General features: G+C 39.7%; 3 protein-coding genes across 7 annotated transcripts; 1 reads left to right on the top strand and 2 right to left on the bottom strand.

The window, feature by feature from the left end:
- The first annotated feature begins 425 nt into the window (after positions 1–425).
- On the top strand, positions 426–5,364 carry NDUFA6 (NADH:ubiquinone oxidoreductase subunit A6). Its single transcript, XM_032221767.1, has 3 exons — positions 426–601; positions 1,884–1,999; positions 5,150–5,364. Exons 1-3 carry the CDS (start codon positions 460–462, stop codon positions 5,279–5,281), a joined length of 390 nt encoding a protein of 129 aa, XP_032077658.1. The 5' UTR covers positions 426–459; the 3' UTR covers positions 5,282–5,364.
- Positions 5,365–6,243: 879 nt separating this feature from the next.
- Positions 6,244–9,326, bottom strand: SMDT1 (single-pass membrane protein with aspartate rich tail 1). Of its 2 annotated transcripts, XR_004255759.1 has the most exons (4): positions 9,105–9,326; positions 7,544–7,684; positions 7,061–7,138; positions 6,244–6,539 (listed from the first exon to the last, which is right to left on the bottom strand). XR_004255759.1 is itself a non-coding variant. In XM_032221768.1 (3 exons), exons 1-2 carry the CDS (start codon positions 9,246–9,248, stop codon positions 7,547–7,549), a joined length of 282 nt encoding a protein of 93 aa, XP_032077659.1. In that variant the 5' UTR covers positions 9,249–9,324; the 3' UTR covers positions 6,244–6,539; positions 7,544–7,546. The 2 variants fall into 2 exon arrangements, 1 of the variants encoding a protein (XP_032077659.1); XM_032221768.1 differs by lacking the exon at positions 7,061–7,138 and having other exon boundaries at positions 9,105–9,324.
- A 2,679-nt stretch (positions 9,327–12,005) lies between these two features.
- On the bottom strand, positions 12,006–18,128 carry PHETA2 (PH domain containing endocytic trafficking adaptor 2). Of its 4 annotated transcripts, none has more exons than XM_032221946.1 (3): positions 17,604–18,128; positions 16,914–17,354; positions 12,006–13,983 (listed from the first exon to the last, which is right to left on the bottom strand). In XM_032221946.1, exon 3 carries the CDS (start codon positions 13,966–13,968, stop codon positions 13,159–13,161), a length of 810 nt encoding a protein of 269 aa, XP_032077837.1. In that variant the 5' UTR covers positions 13,969–13,983; positions 16,914–17,354; positions 17,604–18,128; the 3' UTR covers positions 12,006–13,158. The 4 variants fall into 4 exon arrangements, with proteins under 4 accessions (XP_032077837.1, XP_032077840.1, XP_032077839.1 ...); XM_032221949.1 differs by having other exon boundaries at positions 12,006–13,979; XM_032221948.1 differs by lacking the exon at positions 17,604–18,128 and adding an exon at positions 17,499–17,595.
- Between the last annotated feature and the right edge of the window lie 760 nt (positions 18,129–18,888).

Genomic DNA, 18,888 nt, shown 5'->3' with positions numbered 1-18,888 from the left:
CCTCCCCTCGAATCGTAAGATCAGTCTGGTGCACGTCAACTGTGTTGATATTCCCACATTGCAGAGGTCTTCAAACACGGCAACTTTAAGACTTGTGGACTGCAACTCCCAGAATTCTCCAGGCAGCACGCCTATGCTGGCTGGAGAATTCTGGGAGTTGAAGTCCACAAGTCTTAAAGTTGCCGTGTTTGGGGACTCCTGCATCGGGATACTGAACTTCCGGTATGGGCGGTAGCAAAGCCATATCTGAGTTTACTAAGGCAACGTTCAGCTTAAATTCCCTCAACGCTGTTGGTCACCATCCGTAAGTGGATAGCTCAGTCTTCCAGACATAAAACTAGCCAATCGTCAGTCATCTTTAGGTGAATGTCATAATTTTTAGCCAATGAAAATATTAGCCGCTCTCCTACTCGCCGGAGGAAAAGATGGGGGAGGGGTTTGTTTAGTTCAATAGGAAACATGGCGGCTGCCGGGGCTGGGAAGGTGGCGGGTGCCGCTGTCGGAGCCGTAGTAAAACCAGTCTTCAGTCGGGATTTGGCTGAAGCCAAACGGCACGTGAGGGAATTATATAGAACTTGGTACCGCGAAATCCCAAATACTGGTGAGGGGCCGTGATTACGCTCGCGATCTCCGCCGTCAAGGTCGTAGGGACAGGAAACATTTACCTTGGTTTGAAAAGGAGCCTCGCAGACCGGAGATGTCTTTATATTTCCTTCACGACTTCTCCGATCTGAATATCACGAAAAGATACTTTCACATTTTCACGGAAATTCCTTAAATGGAATGGGCACTTTAAATCGCCTTGATGGCTTATAAAGACGTATAAATAAGTGGGAGAGATAATAACTTGGGATTAGGTTCATAAAGTTGGAAGGACCTAAGAGGTCATCTAGTACAACCCCTTCCATTCTGCAGCATTCACTACACCGCACCATCCCTGATACATAATTATTCAGCCAATATTAATTAATGATATATATGCATATATGATTGCATGCATTTGAGAGAAGGATTCAAGGCCTAAGTATAATTCAAACTCTGCTATTGATTAATATTTTGTTTTTCTATTATCTTGCCCCATCTTCTTTGATTGCTAGAATTCATCCGTATTCATTCATCTTTACATTCATTGTGATTGTTGAATATTCAGTGTATTCTGAATGTAGCCTGCAACTCAATGAAACTATATCATGATCAAAAAATAAATGTGTAAATATTAACTGCATGCTAGGATATAGTACAGGACATTTGTTTGCAGAAAAAAACACACACGTGAAATACTTGTTTCATAAATAGCCACAGAGTGGAAAGAAAAACTTTAAAAATTTAACATGGATTTAGAAGGCCACAAGGGCTTCAAATGTATGCTTGTAAATTGTAGTTCCAAGTTTTGATCAAACTGATCCTCAACATAATTTACTTAAGAATCCCAATTATTAAAAACTGTCTCGTAGTTTAAGATTTTGTATTGTATTACATTACCTCAAATAATACCTAAATTTTGCTTCTGCTTAGTAAATGAAAGTAACTCTTCTATATACATATAACAAAAATGAGGTTTTTAAATACCTGTAGACTGTATTGCCACAAGGCATTATCTAGTATAGTATTTAATTTTGTCTGTGGAAAATCACTTGTGCACTAATAGCTTGAAAATCACTATACATGGTAAGATCAGAATAATCTTGTATTTTATAATGGTTTCTGATTTTCCTGCAGCTTAAAAGAATTTTCTACTAATTATTTTTTTCACATACTGTATGTCCCATAATTTTCAGTAAAACAGCCTGTAAATGAGTTTCATCAGAGGTGGTGATAATGTTGACAACTGATGTACATGGGATTATTTTTCACTCATGATCATTATTTTGCTTCTGGTCTAGTGCATACATACCAACTGGAGATCACAGTGAAACAGGGGCGTGACAAGGTGCGAGAGCTCTTCATGAAAAATTCCCATGTTACAGACCCCAGAGTCATTGATTTGCTTGTTATTAAGGTAGGACAAATAACACTTGTTCTAAATTCATAGCAGATGTAGTATTAGAGAAGTTATGGTGATAATTATTTCATCTTTTTGTCAATTCTCTGTGAAAATAGAGTGGGAAATTGTAACATACACAAAATACTTATTTGTATCAGTTCTTTTTATCTGAGTTTTCTTCCTTGAATGCTAAACATATTTGGCAATATGTTCTACTAAGCAAGTAACTGTTTCAAAGAGCCAGTTAAGATTCTAGCACAATTGATTTGTAGCAATCCCATACTGGCTTCTCTTAATTGTAGCTTGTCTATACAAGTGCTTAGAAACATGTTGCTTGTCACAGACCAGCTAGCCACTGTAGATGTCAAGTTGCGAGTGTTGAAGTTTCCTAGGTCTCTCTCCTTTTAGAGATAGGGATGACATTTGCTCTCCTCCAATCTTTTGGAACCTCATCAGAAGTTCTCAAAAATTATTGAGAGGAGGTTCTGCCATCCCCTCCATTATTTTCTTCAGTATTCTGAATGTAATACATCTTGGAGCCATCCATTCAATTAAATTAGCCAAATTTTCTCTTTTAAGTCTTTTTGTGTATGCTCCCTCTTTCCCTGCCATTATAATTATGATCATCTATGCCTACACTTCCTTTATGAGAGAAGACAGATTTCTTCACTCATTAACAATTCATAATTTGCTCTTCACAATGGGCGTACATTCTCATCAGCTTCCTTTTATTTCTAATATACCTATAGAAACATTTTCTGTAATCCATCAGAAGCTTTAGTTTTTGTTAAGTTAGAGTGTGGGTGTCAAACTGGCAGCCCGCAGGGGGGGATCCATCATGCACTGACCACGCCCACCCCAGCTCCACAAGGCAAAAATGTCACAGTAGGTCACATGATGCGATCGAGTTTGCTACCTGTGAGTTAGTTTTTTCTTGATGGTGCCTTTGATTACCTTCTATTCACCTTTATATTTTCTCCTCCCATTTCTTATATGTGTCCCTTTTTATCTTCAGCATTTTATAAACTCGACTCACATCAGTGGTGGCTTGTTTAGATTTATCTCATTTCTCCTTGTAGGGATTTTTATAATTCCACTTTCAGTGTACGGTTTCATTGAATTTATCAGCTTTCCTAAATACTTTAGCATTCAGTCTCCTTCTGGATAATATGATCACTTTTCCTCATTGTGCCAATCACTTTTACTTCTTCAACCATTTCTCCTTGTTAGTGAGGATTGGGTCCAGGATGTTTCCCCCACCTCCCTTTGTACTTTCTTCCACCTTCTGACAAATGAAGAGGTGAAAAGAATTTATTGGAGTTCTGACTTGGCAGTTAGATTCCCATTGCATATCAGGATAATTGAAATCCCTCATTTATAACTGAAATCTATATCACAGAGGGCCAGGTTATCAGTGGGACTGCATTCTCCTATAACATCTACCCATTGTACTAATCAGATAGGATGGGCACGCTCCTAATCCCTTCCCTTAAATTTTGTCATCTTGTGGGATATGGGAAGCATGGGTTTTTTATGGCTACCCTGCCTTATGGAACACCTTTCCCCATGCAAACTTTACCCCCTTAGCTGAACACCTGGCTCCCCCCCCCCCCGCCACCAAAGTGCTGCATGTGAAAGCTTAAATTTGTTACCAGAGTTTTAAAGACTATAGTTTTTAATAGATGTATCTATTACAAGTAGTGTTCAACTTAAACCCACAGTTGAGCCCAAAATTTATGTTGTTAAGTGAGTTATTCCTCCCATTAGCAGTGGGAGAAAGAAAGCAAAGATCAGCTATGGGCAGTAGGAGTAGTGGAGCACAGGGCATCAGGAATATAGGGCAGAGCATAGGGCGACGTGGCAGGGCAGCCGAAAAAGCAATACTGGGGGGATATAGGCAGGTGGGAGGAGTTGAAGCAACCCTCTAGTTGTAAATGTGAGTGGGCTGCCAAGTGCCCAAAATTGGATCATGTGACTGCATGGGAGATGTAATGGATGTAATGTTGAGGACTGGGGGTATTCATCCAGTGCTGTCATAACTAAATGGTTGAGAATGAATGGTTGTTAAGTGAGAACTACCTGTATTGCATGACTCTTTGAAAGAGGGGTCATCTAAATTAAAAAGATGTCTATCTTTTAACCAGGTGGCTCTATAATAGTATCACTTATTTTTTCTTTCTACTCTTATCCAAATGTTTTTAACAATATTTCCACATGGATTCCTGAATTTCCTGTATATATTTGGGACAGTACAACATCCCTACTATTTCTACTGCATCAGTTCCCCTTGAATAACTTGCTGTGGGCCACTTATAAGCAACACTTCGCCATGTTTTGATGTTGTCTATGAATGACATTAGTCTTCCTAAGGTCAGATCCCTTGTTCTCCCAGTTTTATTTCCCATATTCTGTATTTAGTATTGAAACATTTTTATTAGTGTATCTATTGCAATCTCCTTTGTAGTTCTGCAAAACTCTGCATCTCCTCTTGATGTCCTGCTTCCCACTTTGTGTTGTTTTCTTGGCCCGAGTCCTTGATTGTATATTTGGCTCTGGGCTTTTGCCCCTTTCTCTCAATTTTTGATGAGACCTGTGAGGTTTCTACCAAACATTTTCTTCCAAGTTTTTGTAAGATATATCCCTTCTCCTTCCAAGCATCCTTCATAAAGGGATCATAGATAGAATCCAGAAACTTTAGGTTGATACCATGTGCAGAGCCTACCTACAGAGTACTCTGTACTAAGTACAGAGTACTAAGACTCACACTAAGTTAAGGGGTCTCTTGCAAGGCAGCAGGCGTGGACCATCTTTTTTTCTATGAAAAAAGGACAACTTTTCCCCCAAGATTTACAACAGGCACTACAGGGTGGTAGCATTGAAGAAGGAAAGAGGTATTGCCAGAGGCAAAAATGCAACTTCATACATTCTCCATTTCAGATTCTATAGCACATGTCTTATTTCTTAAAGAGGGCTTTGAAATTAGATGGGCCATGGATTACTTACCCATTCTGATCTTCTCCTGAATATAAACCTGCTGTTGTTGTTTTTTAAAAAACCAGTTATTACCAATTTTTGATAATTTTGTTCTTAAAACTGATTTGACAGGAATTATTACTTGGCATATTGGTAATTTAAGTAATAATTGTTCTCTTATTCTTGGTATAGGGAAAAATGGAATTCCAAGAAACAATCAATGTGTGGAAACAAAAGACCCATATAATGAGATATTTTCATGAGACAGAAACACCGCAACCCACGGATTTCCTATCCAAGTTCTACATAGGCCACGATCCTTGAACTAAATCATCAATAGAGAATAATGACTCTGTTTTCTGTTCCAAATAAATGCCTGTATGTTAAAACTCTTCAACAAGAAAGTATTCAAGGAGGCATGCATTATTTATATTTATTCTGTATTTGATGTTAATATTTCATCCTTAACTCATTTTGCAAAATCTACTTCACCATAGTTAGGTATGTTGTAGCACTTCAACTGCTAATAATGTCTGAAATATATAACACTGCAATCTAAAAAATAATACTAAATTTCTCTTTAATATATGGTGGGATTATGTTGGATATATATGGAGAAAAGATTTTATTTGTGAGAAAAGGAACCAAATGTAATTCAAAGTATTACATTCTTAGTAGTCTAATGAATTTTTAAATATTTATTTTAGGGGATAAACTACAGTTTTCATGTGTCTATTGTTTCAAAATTGTAGCAATATCCCCAAATTCTAGAATAAAAATCTCACACTCCTTAAATGTTGGCAGCAGAGATGGAGGTTACTTATTACAATTTTAAGAAATTTAGCAATCTATATAATACTTCCATTATACATCCTAATCCTATAAATTTTCTAATGTATTTCAGCTGCATGGAATACAAATAAAAAGCTAGGTAACAAAAAAATGTTATACAATAGACGTCTAAACTGCTTTCACCAAAATTATAATTAAAACTTTCTCAAAGTTCTATAAAAACGTGTATTTACACTGGCAACTGTTAAATATTATATAGCTGATTCAATTGAATCAAATCATATTGAGAAGTTGCTTTATGTACTTTCCTATAGGCTTGTGATTTTATTCCTTTCAGAACGAAAGCTGACATTCTATTTTATGTAGTATCAAAGATAGATAGCACAGTCCAAATTATATTCATTCAGAAGGACATGTCTATTCAGTAAAACATACATTCCCAAAAGGATTAAGACAGCAGCTTAGTATATAAAAGAAACACACGAGCCTTGATCTCTAATTCTTAATTTACTATCCAGAAGAATTTTGTATTAATTAGGGATCCAGTGTATTCAGAAATAAGGTACACTCTAAGCATGCAACAATTGTTGAATCAAGACATATCTATGTATTCTTAAATAGATATAGCATTTAAACATTCTTGTTTATACATGCACAGAACAATCCGTGGTACAATGGGAAGTCCAGCTGTTCCCAAAATGTTCATTAGCCATCTGAGAGGAACGGAGATTAACATAGATATCAGAACATTTTATTATGGCTTTGTTCCTCTTACTGCCACACTGTAGACCTGTAAAAAAACAGGAAATATTTCACACTGTGGAACTATTTTGTGATTGCAGAGTACGAGTTCTGCACTATCCAGAACTAATAAAGCTTAGGATAAGAGACTTGAGCACAATTTGATAACACTTTAAAAATATGCAGCTTGTTCTAAAATGGCATGAGGGAATAATTATTGTCCTGCTATTATTTAATTTTTGGAGTGCTACTTCAGCCTGAAAAGAAATAGTGTACACCTGTTTCCTGATCAGGAAACAAAGCAATGCATCAGCTCAAATGGAAAAGATTCACATGCATATCAATATGCACATCACAAACACAATACTGTTGCATGATCACATGTACTATTAAATTTAATTTGTCTTTGGCAAGTATTTAACATAACATACTTCTACTAGACTATTACAGAAGAGAGTACCAAGTACCTAGAGTCTTGGAATATCAGTTCCCATTGTGTTATAATTATACGGAGAATACTACTGACATATATACTTAAAAATAGGTAAAGCATAACTTGCATTTGCTTACTTTAGCTTTACTGCAGTACTGGATGTAGAAGATAACAGGAAAAAGAAAGGAAGGCATCAGAAGAACGGGCCATTCATGCTATGATAATGAAAAGATGTTAAGATATGGAAAAGATACAAATGAATGGGTTTTTGTCCTCAGTTTAAAGCTGCAAGTTTTCTTTAGAATATGAAGTCACAATTAGATTATAAAGTTGTTTGAAGTTGGCAGCAAGGGATTTTTAATTCTCAATTGTGTAACCATAAACAATAATCTTCATCCTAAGTATGCAAATTATGTGGTCAGAAATACATGAGGGAAGAACAAAAATAGATTTTGTTCAGTTCTTTCAATTCATTCAAATTTAATTTTTACTTGGAGCTATCAGGATTTTTTTTTGTCATAGACCAACTATTTAATCTTTTCCTCAAACCCCCCAGCATGGCAGTTGTAGGCTACATGTGGCTGTTAACACTTTAAAGGGCTGGGCACCTATAACTCTACCTGTTAGTCATCATCATCATCATCCTCTGGTACAAAGATATCATGTTCTTCAAGCAAGGCTGCAAAACTTTTGCTGATTTGTGTCCCAACGTAGAGAAAGGGAATTACAATGGCAAACACACGAACAAGTCCAAATGGCATCTACAGGGATTAATAATGAAAAGCTGGTTAATATTTATTGGCACATATACAAATGAACACATGAACAAATTTATAGCTGCCAGAGTATAACTAAAACTGGTGGAAAGAACAAAAAGAATCACACAGCTGCCTCAGTAAATTTAACAATTATCTTACTGTACTTATTTTCAGGAGGATTCTTTAAAATTACCTTTAAATAAAGAAATCATGAAGCATCTGACTGAATAAGTACTTAGCACTCTTAGAATAATAAAGATAGTTAATAAAATATATCTTCAGGATATTTCCTATGCTGGGCATGAATAGAATAGAATTCTTTATTGGCCAAGTATGATTAGACACACAAGGAATTTGTCTCTATTGCATAAGCTTTCAGTGATGTTGTTATAGTTAGTTGCAAAGTTGTGTCCTACCCATCGCAACCCCATGGACAACGTTCCTCTAGGCCTTTCTGTCCTCTACCATCCCCTGGAGTCCATTTAAGCTCACGCTTATTGCTTCAGTGGCTCCATCCAGCCACCTCATTCTCAGTCGTCCCCTTCTTCTTTTGCCCTCAATCTTTCCCAGCAATCGGCTCTTCTCCAGTGAGTCATTCCTTCTCATTAGTTGGCCAAAGTATTTGAGTTTCATCTTCAGTATCTGGCCTTCTAAAGAGCAGTCAGGGTTGATCTCCTCTAGGAGTCTAAAATCTTCTCCAGCACCATAGTTCAAAGGCCTCAATTCTATTGCGCTCAGCCTTTCTTATGGTCCAACTTTCACAGCCATACACTGCAACTGGGGAAACCATAGCCTTGACTATACGCACTTTTGTTGGCAGGCTGATGTCAGGGTGCCAACCTTGCCAAGCTCTCGGTGTACATACAACAATAATCTACAAAGGAAAGCTACTTGTTTCAAATGACAACCACAGAGATCACAGAGCACAACGGTATCCGCGTTTGGATGAACTCAACGTCCATATCCCAGTCTTTGTGACCGACTAGCAGCTCTTTGGTTCTCAACTTACGCGGGGCCTTTGTGTCCCTTCTATATCGGTTCTCCTGGAATCCCAATCGCTTGTCGGGCGAAGCTGCCGCCAAGTTTCTAAAAAAAACGCGGCGTGGTTTTCGGGGATGACCGAATAGGAGACCCCTTGCAACGGGATAATGGCATCCCTAAAAATAAGCCGGCCTGCTGCATAATTGCCCCAAAGCGTTCTGGCCCTTTAACAAATCTGTTATTTCCGCATCTGCCCAGAACGATTGTTTTATCGCTAGGCAACGGTCGAACACCAACAAAACCCGCCCTTCCAAAATAAGCTACACGCGATTGGCTTAGACAGCCTGCCAATTTACCCCATCCTCGCTAAGCGATTGCTCGGTTTGGTTTCCTATCCGTTTCTTCCTTTAGGAGCCACCACTACCTTTCACGCTCAACTCACTTTGACGGGCTTGGGCAAGATGGCGCCAGTCCGAGTAACGGTCATATTTCGTGAGGATAAAACCGTTGCTAAGGGCACCTTCTGGTTCTCGACGGGTCGCGACCTTGCCCAAGAGCCAGCCGTTGACCACAACCGCGAAGCCATCTCCTCTAGGCAGCTCCTCCCCTAGCAGTCGGACACTTTCTCGATAACCGGAACTCGCCAAAGAGTGGGCGGTGCTTTTTCAAACCTCGCGTGATAGCAATAGGCGGAAGGGGAGATTTTTTTAATCGCGCGTTTCCGAAAAGTTTGAATTAGATCTTTGTGTGTGTGTTTTTCCGTTTAAATGCCATGTTAACATTCTTCTGGAGCGGCATTGAAAGTTGCCAATAAAAATAGAATTTAATAGTTGAGTAACGGAGTTGTGTCTTCTTTGTATCTCTGCTGGCCTCTTGTGGTTCGTTGGAGTCTTGTAACCTGGGTTTCCCAGGCTTATTTCTCAGTATCTTCCCTTCATCTTTATGTGAATTGGGCGGGGGGTGGGGACAGAATGATCAAAGTCTTGGTCTGGATCAGGGGTCCCCAAACTTGGCAACTTTAAGACTTGTGGACTTCAACTCCCAAAATTCTCCAGCCAGCGGAGTTGAAGTCCACAAGTCTTAAAAGTTGCCAAGTTTGAAAACCTCTGGTCTGCATTCAAGTCACCTTTATCTGATTGTTGCCTTTGTAAATTATCTTACTTCTGCCTTCCAAGGCCATCCTCTATAAAATTTAAACAGCATAGAAAAAAAACGAGTGTGGCTTCTGGATTTCTGATAATAGTGATGGGAAGGTAGATGGAGCAGGGCTAAGAATAGAGACCTCAGCAAAGTTGATTCCAGGTATTTTGTTTGCAACTTCTGGCCAGATCCAGTCCAAATTAACCCCCGTAGTACAAAGAAAAGACATGCTTTCCACTTTAAAGTCAGCCAACCCTTCTAATTCTTCAAGATGCACTTTCACCGTTTTGTTCCCCCAAATCCCCTTTGAAAATTTCAAAGCCTACTTTGCTGCCAACTCTGTTGCAAACATTCTGTATCTGTCCAATAAATAGATGGTTCCATGACTGGACATTCAACCAATGCTCACTTCACGTGCTTCATATTCCATACTACAGCAGCCCCCAACCTTTTGATTCCAGGGACTGGTTCCACGGAGAGAGGTTTTTCTATGCACTGGAGGGGGTCGTGGTTTCGCGCACTGTCTGCATCCCACAGATGGGGCTTCATTTGTTTGCGCAGCCCAGTTCCTGGTATGCCATGGACTGGAGGTTGGAGACTTCTGCTGTACTCCCACTATGATGGGAGGTTGAAGCCAGCAAGGCCCTTTTTCTCTGCATAAAGAATTTGTGAAATCCTAGCTATTAGATAGCTCCTGAACCTCCCAGTGATAGTGGTGGTGGTGGTGGAGGGAGTATTTAGAAAAAAGGCAAGCAGAAGTTCCTTCTCAGTGAAGAGTTCCTTCTCAAGAGCTCCAGCATCCCTACTATAAAAAAAATCCATTAAAGCAATTCTTCTTATACTGTAACTGAGCTGGAGAAGTCAATTCAATCATCAAGTTTAGATAATGGCATAGGGATGTGCAGAAGTTGAACTGATAAGAGCAGCACAAACAGCATGCAGAAGCACCCTCCCATTCCAAGCAACAAGATAAAAAACAGAAACTGATAACTTCACCAAAAAATATATCAATAATGAATAAAACTGCAATTTTGGGAATCACGACAAAATGTGATGGCCTCCCAAGATAAGACTTTGCAAAGATAAATTGTTAGGGATTGCCACATGACAATCTATATGCTATTTCTAAATGGCACTTGCTTGGGAACAATAGCAGAGAGGCATTGGTGACCTCTCTTTTTCTTATGGGCCACAGACTGTTGGTTCTCTTTATTCTTTTACAAGTTTATAATTTTGATAAACCTACTCTAAAGTAAAAACAATTTTCTCAATACTTTAAAAACCAACACATTTTATTATTTCATATTTTTGTGTAAATAAAGTAATACATGATTCATGAAAATCTGTGCAATTCGTAAATTTGTTTCCAATGTCACATAATTTTCTTTGGCTTAAGATAGACTCTCTTCTGGAAAGTATAAAGTAAGTGTACACTGCTTTTAAAAATTAATCATTAAGTTTGAGCCACAAATTATGAAATAGTATTGTACTATTTAGGTAAAATGCCATTTATAAAACACATTTTATTTAAAATAACATACAATGTATATGTAATATAACATTACCGGAATGTTATAGGAGGTTATTAGCTTTATTATACAAGTTAGCATGATTTTTTTAAACTACTAATAACAGTGTTATTGTGATCAAAACTACTGGCGGAAAAATCTGGAACCAGGTATACGTCAATCACAATGTAATTCATACAATTCCCCAAACTTAATTTTCCTAGCATGTATCATAGCAATTTAGTTTTATCATACTGAGCCGTCAAGTTAATTATTTTCCTTTCTGAAATAATAATCTTAATTAGATTATTGCAAATGACCAATAAACTACCTGTAAGTATATAACTATTGGCTATTACTAATGCTGTATTAATCTGCAAGGGAATAAATAATTGTTTTAATTCAATAGTTATGTTATATATCAGAAAGCAGTAGAATAATAGATAAGATTATGAATGCTGAACACGAAATTAAACTCCTATTCACATGAAATTATGTAAGATTGCTTTGGATGAATTTTTGCCATTAATTTGTAGCAATATTATGAATGGAACTAAAACAAAGTATCAAAAGCAACAAATATAGCTTTAGTCCAGTCTTAGGAAACTATTGTATAAAAGTGATACCGAGGATGATTAAATTATCACACATTACATTAACAATTTGAGAGCAGCTGCTGTTATTGTGTTGCTTGGGTAACCTTATTTGTGCTTTTTCTGCCTTTTGTGTTAGTATACGTAGTCCTTGACTTATGACCACAATTGACCCAAAATTTTGGTTAAGCAAGACAGTTGTTAAATTAGTTTTGCCCTATTGTACAACCTTGTTTGCCACAGTTAAGTGAATCATTGCAGTTGTTAAGTTAGTAATGTGTTTGTTAAGCGAATCTTGCTTCCCCATTGACTTTGCTTATCACAAAAGGTGAACATGTGACCCCGGATTCTGGAACCGTCATAAATATGAGTCAGTTGCCAAGTGTCTGAATTTTGATAATGTAGCCATTGGGGATACTGCAATGGTGTTGGTGTGAAAAACAGTCATATGTCATTTTTTTCAGCGCCAACAAACTGTTTAAATTCAATGTCTATATATGAAGATTCAGTTCCAAAAGATAGAAAAAACACAGGTAAGGTCAGCTGAAGGCATACCCAGAGTTGCATTTGATTCCACGAGATGGAAGTTCTTGAATAAAAATATATATACATTGACTATAAATTCTTGAGATGCTCTTAGGGAAGCAACTTTTCACAGCTTTGTCCTCATCTGCATGAAAATCTAAAGTATATGAAATGCCTATAATTAAAATATAATGTGTAAATTGTATGATCTGTTTTTTCTACACTACTATACTGTTCCAGCATCTGTCAAAATTGCTGCAATATACAGATGAAATACACTTAGTAGTATTACATGGAGCAAAAAGGAAGAAATGACACGTGGGTTCTTCTCTTGCATCAAGTAGATTTTCTGAAATAAAGGTCTGGAACTCTCTTTTGAGCTGATACAACAATTTCTTAGAAATATCTTCTTGAATTCTGAATGGTGTATAATTACAAATATGGTGTTTTTAAAATTCCTGGCAATAACATGTAGTAGCAATAAATAATAGAAAGCAGATTTTAATCATCCAGTCTGGAAGATGCAATAATGGTGTTCCTTAGATTTTATAAACTAGGAGTAAAACCTGCAAGTAAAATAAGGACTCCTGCCTTGGGCAGAGTGTTGGACTATAAGACTCCCCCCTCCACCAAGGTCCTTTCCAGCCATATGATTCTATAAGTGGTTCAAGAGGCCTGCAGAAACCTACCTTAATGTCCATTTCTCTCACTCCTGCAAAATGTATTTTCTTCAGTGTGTTCCTATTTCTACTGTCTTCTTTCTTTCCATCCACTCTCTTCTCACCTTTGCAATTTCCTGACCGTACCAATTATGCAACTTTGAGAAGCAGGCAGTCTCTGGAGATACTGGACTTTCCTGTGTGGCAGAGGCAGACCCCGCCAAAAATGTTCCACCTCCAGCACTACCTGTCAGTTTTCGACGAGGGGGTAAAGGTGGGGGCTTCAGAAATCCTCCACTGAGATCAGAACATGCCATTTCTGCAAGGGTGCAACTATTGTCCCATGTGGAGTAACCATTTTCCAAGACGATAGGATGCTCTTGAATGGATATCATCATGGGATTTGATAAATGCCTTTTGCGGCCAGAAGAGAGTTTCTTTGGTGATTTATGGCTAGCAGCTAAGCTCCTCTGAGCCTCTTCTAGCTGTTTCTCTAGTTCCTTGACTACTAGCCTCATATAGTCAAAGCTGGCCAGTGACAGTGCCTTCACCCAAGCCTCCATGGCAACTTGGCAGTCGGCAACCAACACGTACGATTTGCCACCACTGCTATCAAAGCGGATGGCAAAAGCAAATTCCTCAGCAGCTTCGCATAGTTCTACCGTGCAGCCCTCTAACACAATGAGACCCAGAGGGTCACTGCTCTCCCGCTCTTCAAAGTAGAACAGCAAGTTGCCCTTGAGAATGAACCAGCGGCGCTGGTAAGAGGGGACGTGATGGTTGTGGTGATGGCGCTCCATTCGCTTACGCAGAAAACCAGTATGATCGGCTGGAGAGTCACATGTGGCATAATGTACCACACTACGTTCATTGAGTTTCATTGTAGTAATATCTGCCTTCCAAACAGAATGAGAAGAAATGTACTGAATTATCACATGATGCATATTATTATAATCTAGATAAAACTGAATATAGAACTATGTATACACATATGCACTATTGCTATAAAATACTTGTCAGGTAATGAGGATTTAATAGCTGCCAGCTTGTGTAAGGTTGTAAATTGTAAACTGTAAGCTGATGCAATGAGGATGATTCAGCAATACATGTATTGCCTCTTTAAGACTCTAATGGGGTCCACACAAGTTATTTACTGCTTTAAGATATACGTACGTACGTACGTACGTACATACGTACGTACGTACGTACGTACGTACATACATACATACATACATACATAGCTATAAAATACTGATTGCCATTTAGGGTGATTATATGAAGATGGCCATCACAACTGTGCAGGCAAAGGCATGGCTCTTTATATGTGTACTCCAAACATAATCTATTAAAAAGAGGCAGGGCTTCAATCATGTCATCATGCACACCACTTTTGACACCCCCTTTCCAGTGGATGCTCCCATCTGCTGTTTAACCTTCCTTTCTAAGGATATTATTGTGGATATTTATAAAGTAACAAACTCTATGAAGCTGGACCATATAACCTCTGATGCTAAACAATAAAAAGGCATTTTCATTGCTTCATTGTTTAATAACATGAACAATTCTTGATCTTTGTAAGTTGGTTATAGACTACATTTATTTGCAAACAAATCGCTACCCTGCAGTGTAAATGACCATGGATTTTCATTAAGAGTTTTGAATCCCCCAGCTCCAAAAGTTGGAGTGTTTCCATCTTTGCTCCTGGGATGGGTTGGCATTGCCACATTCAGACTAGACTACATCTCAGGGTTTTCCTGGACTAACAGATTCCGAAAATGTGAGTTGTGTCTATTCCTGGACTGTGAAGACCTTTTCATGGTCATTCATATCTTAATAACCTCATGATGAGACTCTGTAACACATTTTACATGGGGTGCTTTGAAGAACATCTAGAAGCTTAGTTGAGAATGCAGCAGCATGCATTGGGGCACAGCTGGTTGCACCCATTTAAAATTGCTACTTCATGAACTGCACAGGCACCCAATAGGCTTCTTCTAGGTGGGATTCAAGGTACTGGTTACTACGGGGCGGGGGTGGTGGTCCCCAACCACTGGTACTAGTCCATGACCTGTTAGGAACTAGGCTGCACAGCTGGAGGTGAGCAGCAGGCAAATGATCTCTCTTCCAGGCTCATGGAAAAGTTGTCTTGCATGAAATTGGTCCCTGGTGCCAAAAAGATTGGGGAACACTGGGTTATCACTTTTAAAGTCCTACATGGCATAATACCAGGCTAAATGTGGGGCCACTTTCTCCCACAAACATTTGCCTGGCCCTGAAGACATACCCCAAATATATGTTACTCCTCATACTCTTTTAAACTTTACCATCTCGTAGAAAGCAGGGAAGCATGCCTTTTTTGGTGGTTCCCTCTATGCTCTCCCTCTCAATACATGGCAGGCCCCAATTCTGCTCTTAGGCTACCAAGACCTGTCTTTACCCTTGGATATTTGGATCCAGCAGCAGCCCCTTTTGATTGCTTTTTATAACAGTACTGGGCTTGATTACCATTTTATACCTAATATTTAATAGAACCCAGTTTGAAAAAATTGGACTCACCTATTCAGTGGTGGGTTTCAAAAATTGTTCGAACCTACTCTATGGGTGTGGCCTCCTTTGTGGGAGTGGCTTGCCACCCATGATGTGAGTGGCTTGCCGCCCATGTGACCGGATATGAAGATGCTAACGACACTTGTCAGAACCACCTTAAATTACCTCACACACAGCACTGGCATGCATAAGAATATGGCGTAAACTTGTTTTTTAAAAGGCATCTTTGGTTTGCGTTAAAACAACTTCAACACACGCAATGTTCTGATTGCACCACAAACGCAGTGGTCATCCTTACCTTTCACAGAGGCACTGAGTTTTATAAATATGAGCATGATAGTGCAGAATAATCATATCCAAGGACCAGTGGTGGGTTTCAAAATTTTTTGGAACCTCTTCTGTAGGTGTGGCCTGCTTTCCGGGTCCACTAGTGGAACCTCTTCTAACTGGTTTGGTAGATTTGATGAACCGGTTCTACCGAATAGGTGCGAACTGGTAGGAACCCACCTCTGCACCTATTGCCCAAATCAGAATGACTATGGAACACAAAACCTAAGGAATAGCCAGGAGAGGTGTGCCCGCACCAGTCTGAAGTGGCCAGTAAGTGCCAGGCTGATCTCGCTCCTGACTATACCACAAAAGGAACAACTGGGGAAGCATGTGGGATTCTACCTATCTGTGTCAGGAAAAAGTGGAAACACCAAGGATCCCTTGAAGGCAGCTTGAGCTATGAACTGGGAATTAGATGAAGGCACCTTTCTGAGGATACAAAAGAGGTTGTTGCAGTTTTATATATGGCACAAGCTCCGAGTATAAGTGTCACAGTGTTGTAAGCAAGAAGGCTGCAAGTTTAATTCCTGGCATCTCCAGGTAAAAGGTAGGAAGACGAACCCACCCCCTGGCTGGCTCTAGAACAGCCCTCTCCAACTTGGGCTGACTGTCCTGATAAGTGGAGCCTGCATTTTAGATAAGTGCCTGAGGAAGGCCAAAGAGATGGTTTCTCCAAGCAGAGTCACAGAGTGCATTTCCTCATCTCAGGCAGATCCGGAACATTCCGAGACTAAAAGTTACCCTCGGAATTTCTTTTTCTCTCAGATAGGAAATCCTTTTCACAAGCTTTTAATGAAACAGAGGAAAAGGCAGGCTAGCTAGTTCAGGAATGAGTGGAAGTGGAGTGAGGAGGACACTCCGTACTAACGGAATCGGAATCAAAAACCTTTTTAAATTCGGGGTCAGGCCCATCCTAAAAATCTGAAGCGACGCTTATCCATAATCGTACCTTGTTCACCCAACTACCGAGAACGACGTTAGCTTCGGCTTTATCCTCTCCCTGCTTTTCTTAAGCAGTCGCGGGTCCTCTTTCTTCCGCTGGACTCCCCTGTTTCGGTGCCCTGGTCCTCGGGCAAAACCCGGAGCGTAGAATCATCAGAGCAGAAGCAAATCTTGCCACTATCCGGGGTGAGTTTTTTCGCAATCCAGATTTTCCAATCGCTTCCCGAGGGGAGGTTTCCTTCTTTTTAGACCCCCCTTCTCGCGGGGTCCTGAAAGCCAAGTAGGAAAGCAACAGGCCGTATGTCAACAAGTAAAGGCTGCTCCATCGTTGTTCTGTCCTGGGCGGTTAATATCGTCTTTCATTTAACATAACTTGGGTGGGGAAATCTCCAAGTCAGCCGAAGGGTTCTCTTCGCAGCCCGAGGAATGTTGCTTTTATTTGGAGAACCTGCATTTGAGACAGAAGTGATATTTTGATTTTTCTATGCACTTCCACTTTTCCTCCAAAAACACACGGTCGTGGATATATAGTCCCTCCCTCTTTTGTTTTCCCGACAACACGGAGATCGGTGGGGAGGCGATTTCAAGTCACCTGCGAAGATTGGTCACTGACTGGCATTTGAATTTCGTCTTCCCCAGTCCTCGCCCAACCCCCCTCCGCCCCCAGTGTAACTCCTTGTCTACCACAACGCATCACCTGAAAGAGGCGAGCGGGGTAACTCCCCGTTGTGATTACTCTTGTACTGCCGTATTACCCGAGCAGAACCCAATCGTTCTTTTAAGTGCATTCGTTTTATTTTCGGCCACGAGGGGGCATCGCGAGGCCACGAGTACATGTGAAACAGAAGGAAGTCGGGAAACAAACAGGATCCGCAAGCAATTGCTAAGGAGGCGGATTGCTTTAGTTGGGCGTCGTGAGTCGGTCGTATGCTTGAAGAACGCTGGCCCTGGAGAGTACATGTTAAAAATATCAATAGCACTTAGACTTACATACCGCTTCATAGTGCTTTTTACAGGCCTTTCTAAGCTGTTCATGAAGTCGACTTTCTGAGCCCGAGAATTATAGTTAATAAACGAAAAGCACTGCATGCCTGTTCAGAAGGGAGTTGCTGCAGGAGGATTTGAAAAAGAAGACAAAAAAAGTGGACTGAAATTAGGCGCTGCTCTTTTTGTTTCTTCTCTGCCTCTCTTTCCAATCTCTGAAATTAACTCAGGAGAAACGGAGAAGACAACCTGTACTGGCCCAAGAATTGGTGCACCACAAGAGGAGATATCTCCTAGCTCTCCCCCACCCCATATTCCACAGAGAAGTTCCAGTGCCTTAACACAGGATTTGTTTCCACTGATGGGAGCAGACTAGTTTGTGGATACAACATAAACTGTGTGACTTATTCTGTCCTGTCTTAAGACATATTTTGGATCTCTCAAGGCTCTGCCTACCGTCTGCTTACTGCTCAAACACATTCTGCAGTTGAATTATATCTTGTCTTTTAATGTACACTGAGAGCATATGCACCAAAGACAAATTCCTTGTGTGTCCAATCACACTTGGGCAATAAAGAATTCTATTCTATTCTATCACAGAGCACCAACCATCCATGGACACACAGGAAAGCCCATTTAAGCTATCAGTCGCTTTATTTAAGCTGGAGTCTTTGCCACCACTGTTGATATTACCATGCTGTTAAAAAAATCCAGCATTTTTGAAGCTAGAATAACACTTGGGAGCAATTCGAGATTGAAGAGACAATTAGTGGTGGTAGGAAACCTGCACTTGCCTGAAACACAAATTTCAGGGTGCCTAGTAGTAAGTGGGAAGGCCAGCCTAATTATACAGACATCGTTCATCTTTTCATTCTATATTCTCACCTGTTGTTGCTGATATTTATTAGAAAGTGGGAGGGGGGAGAGGATGGGTGAGTTTAAAACTGCAGTAAAGGGACAAAAGAGATCTGAAGAGAGGCTTCCCTGAATTCTGTAGC

This window comes from Thamnophis elegans, chromosome 7 (genome assembly GCF_009769535.1).
Source record: "Thamnophis elegans isolate rThaEle1 chromosome 7, rThaEle1.pri, whole genome shotgun sequence".
NCBI classification, from domain to species: Eukaryota; Metazoa; Chordata; class Lepidosauria; order Squamata; family Colubridae; genus Thamnophis; species Thamnophis elegans.
This window is presented reverse-complemented; position numbering and strand designations above follow the sequence as displayed.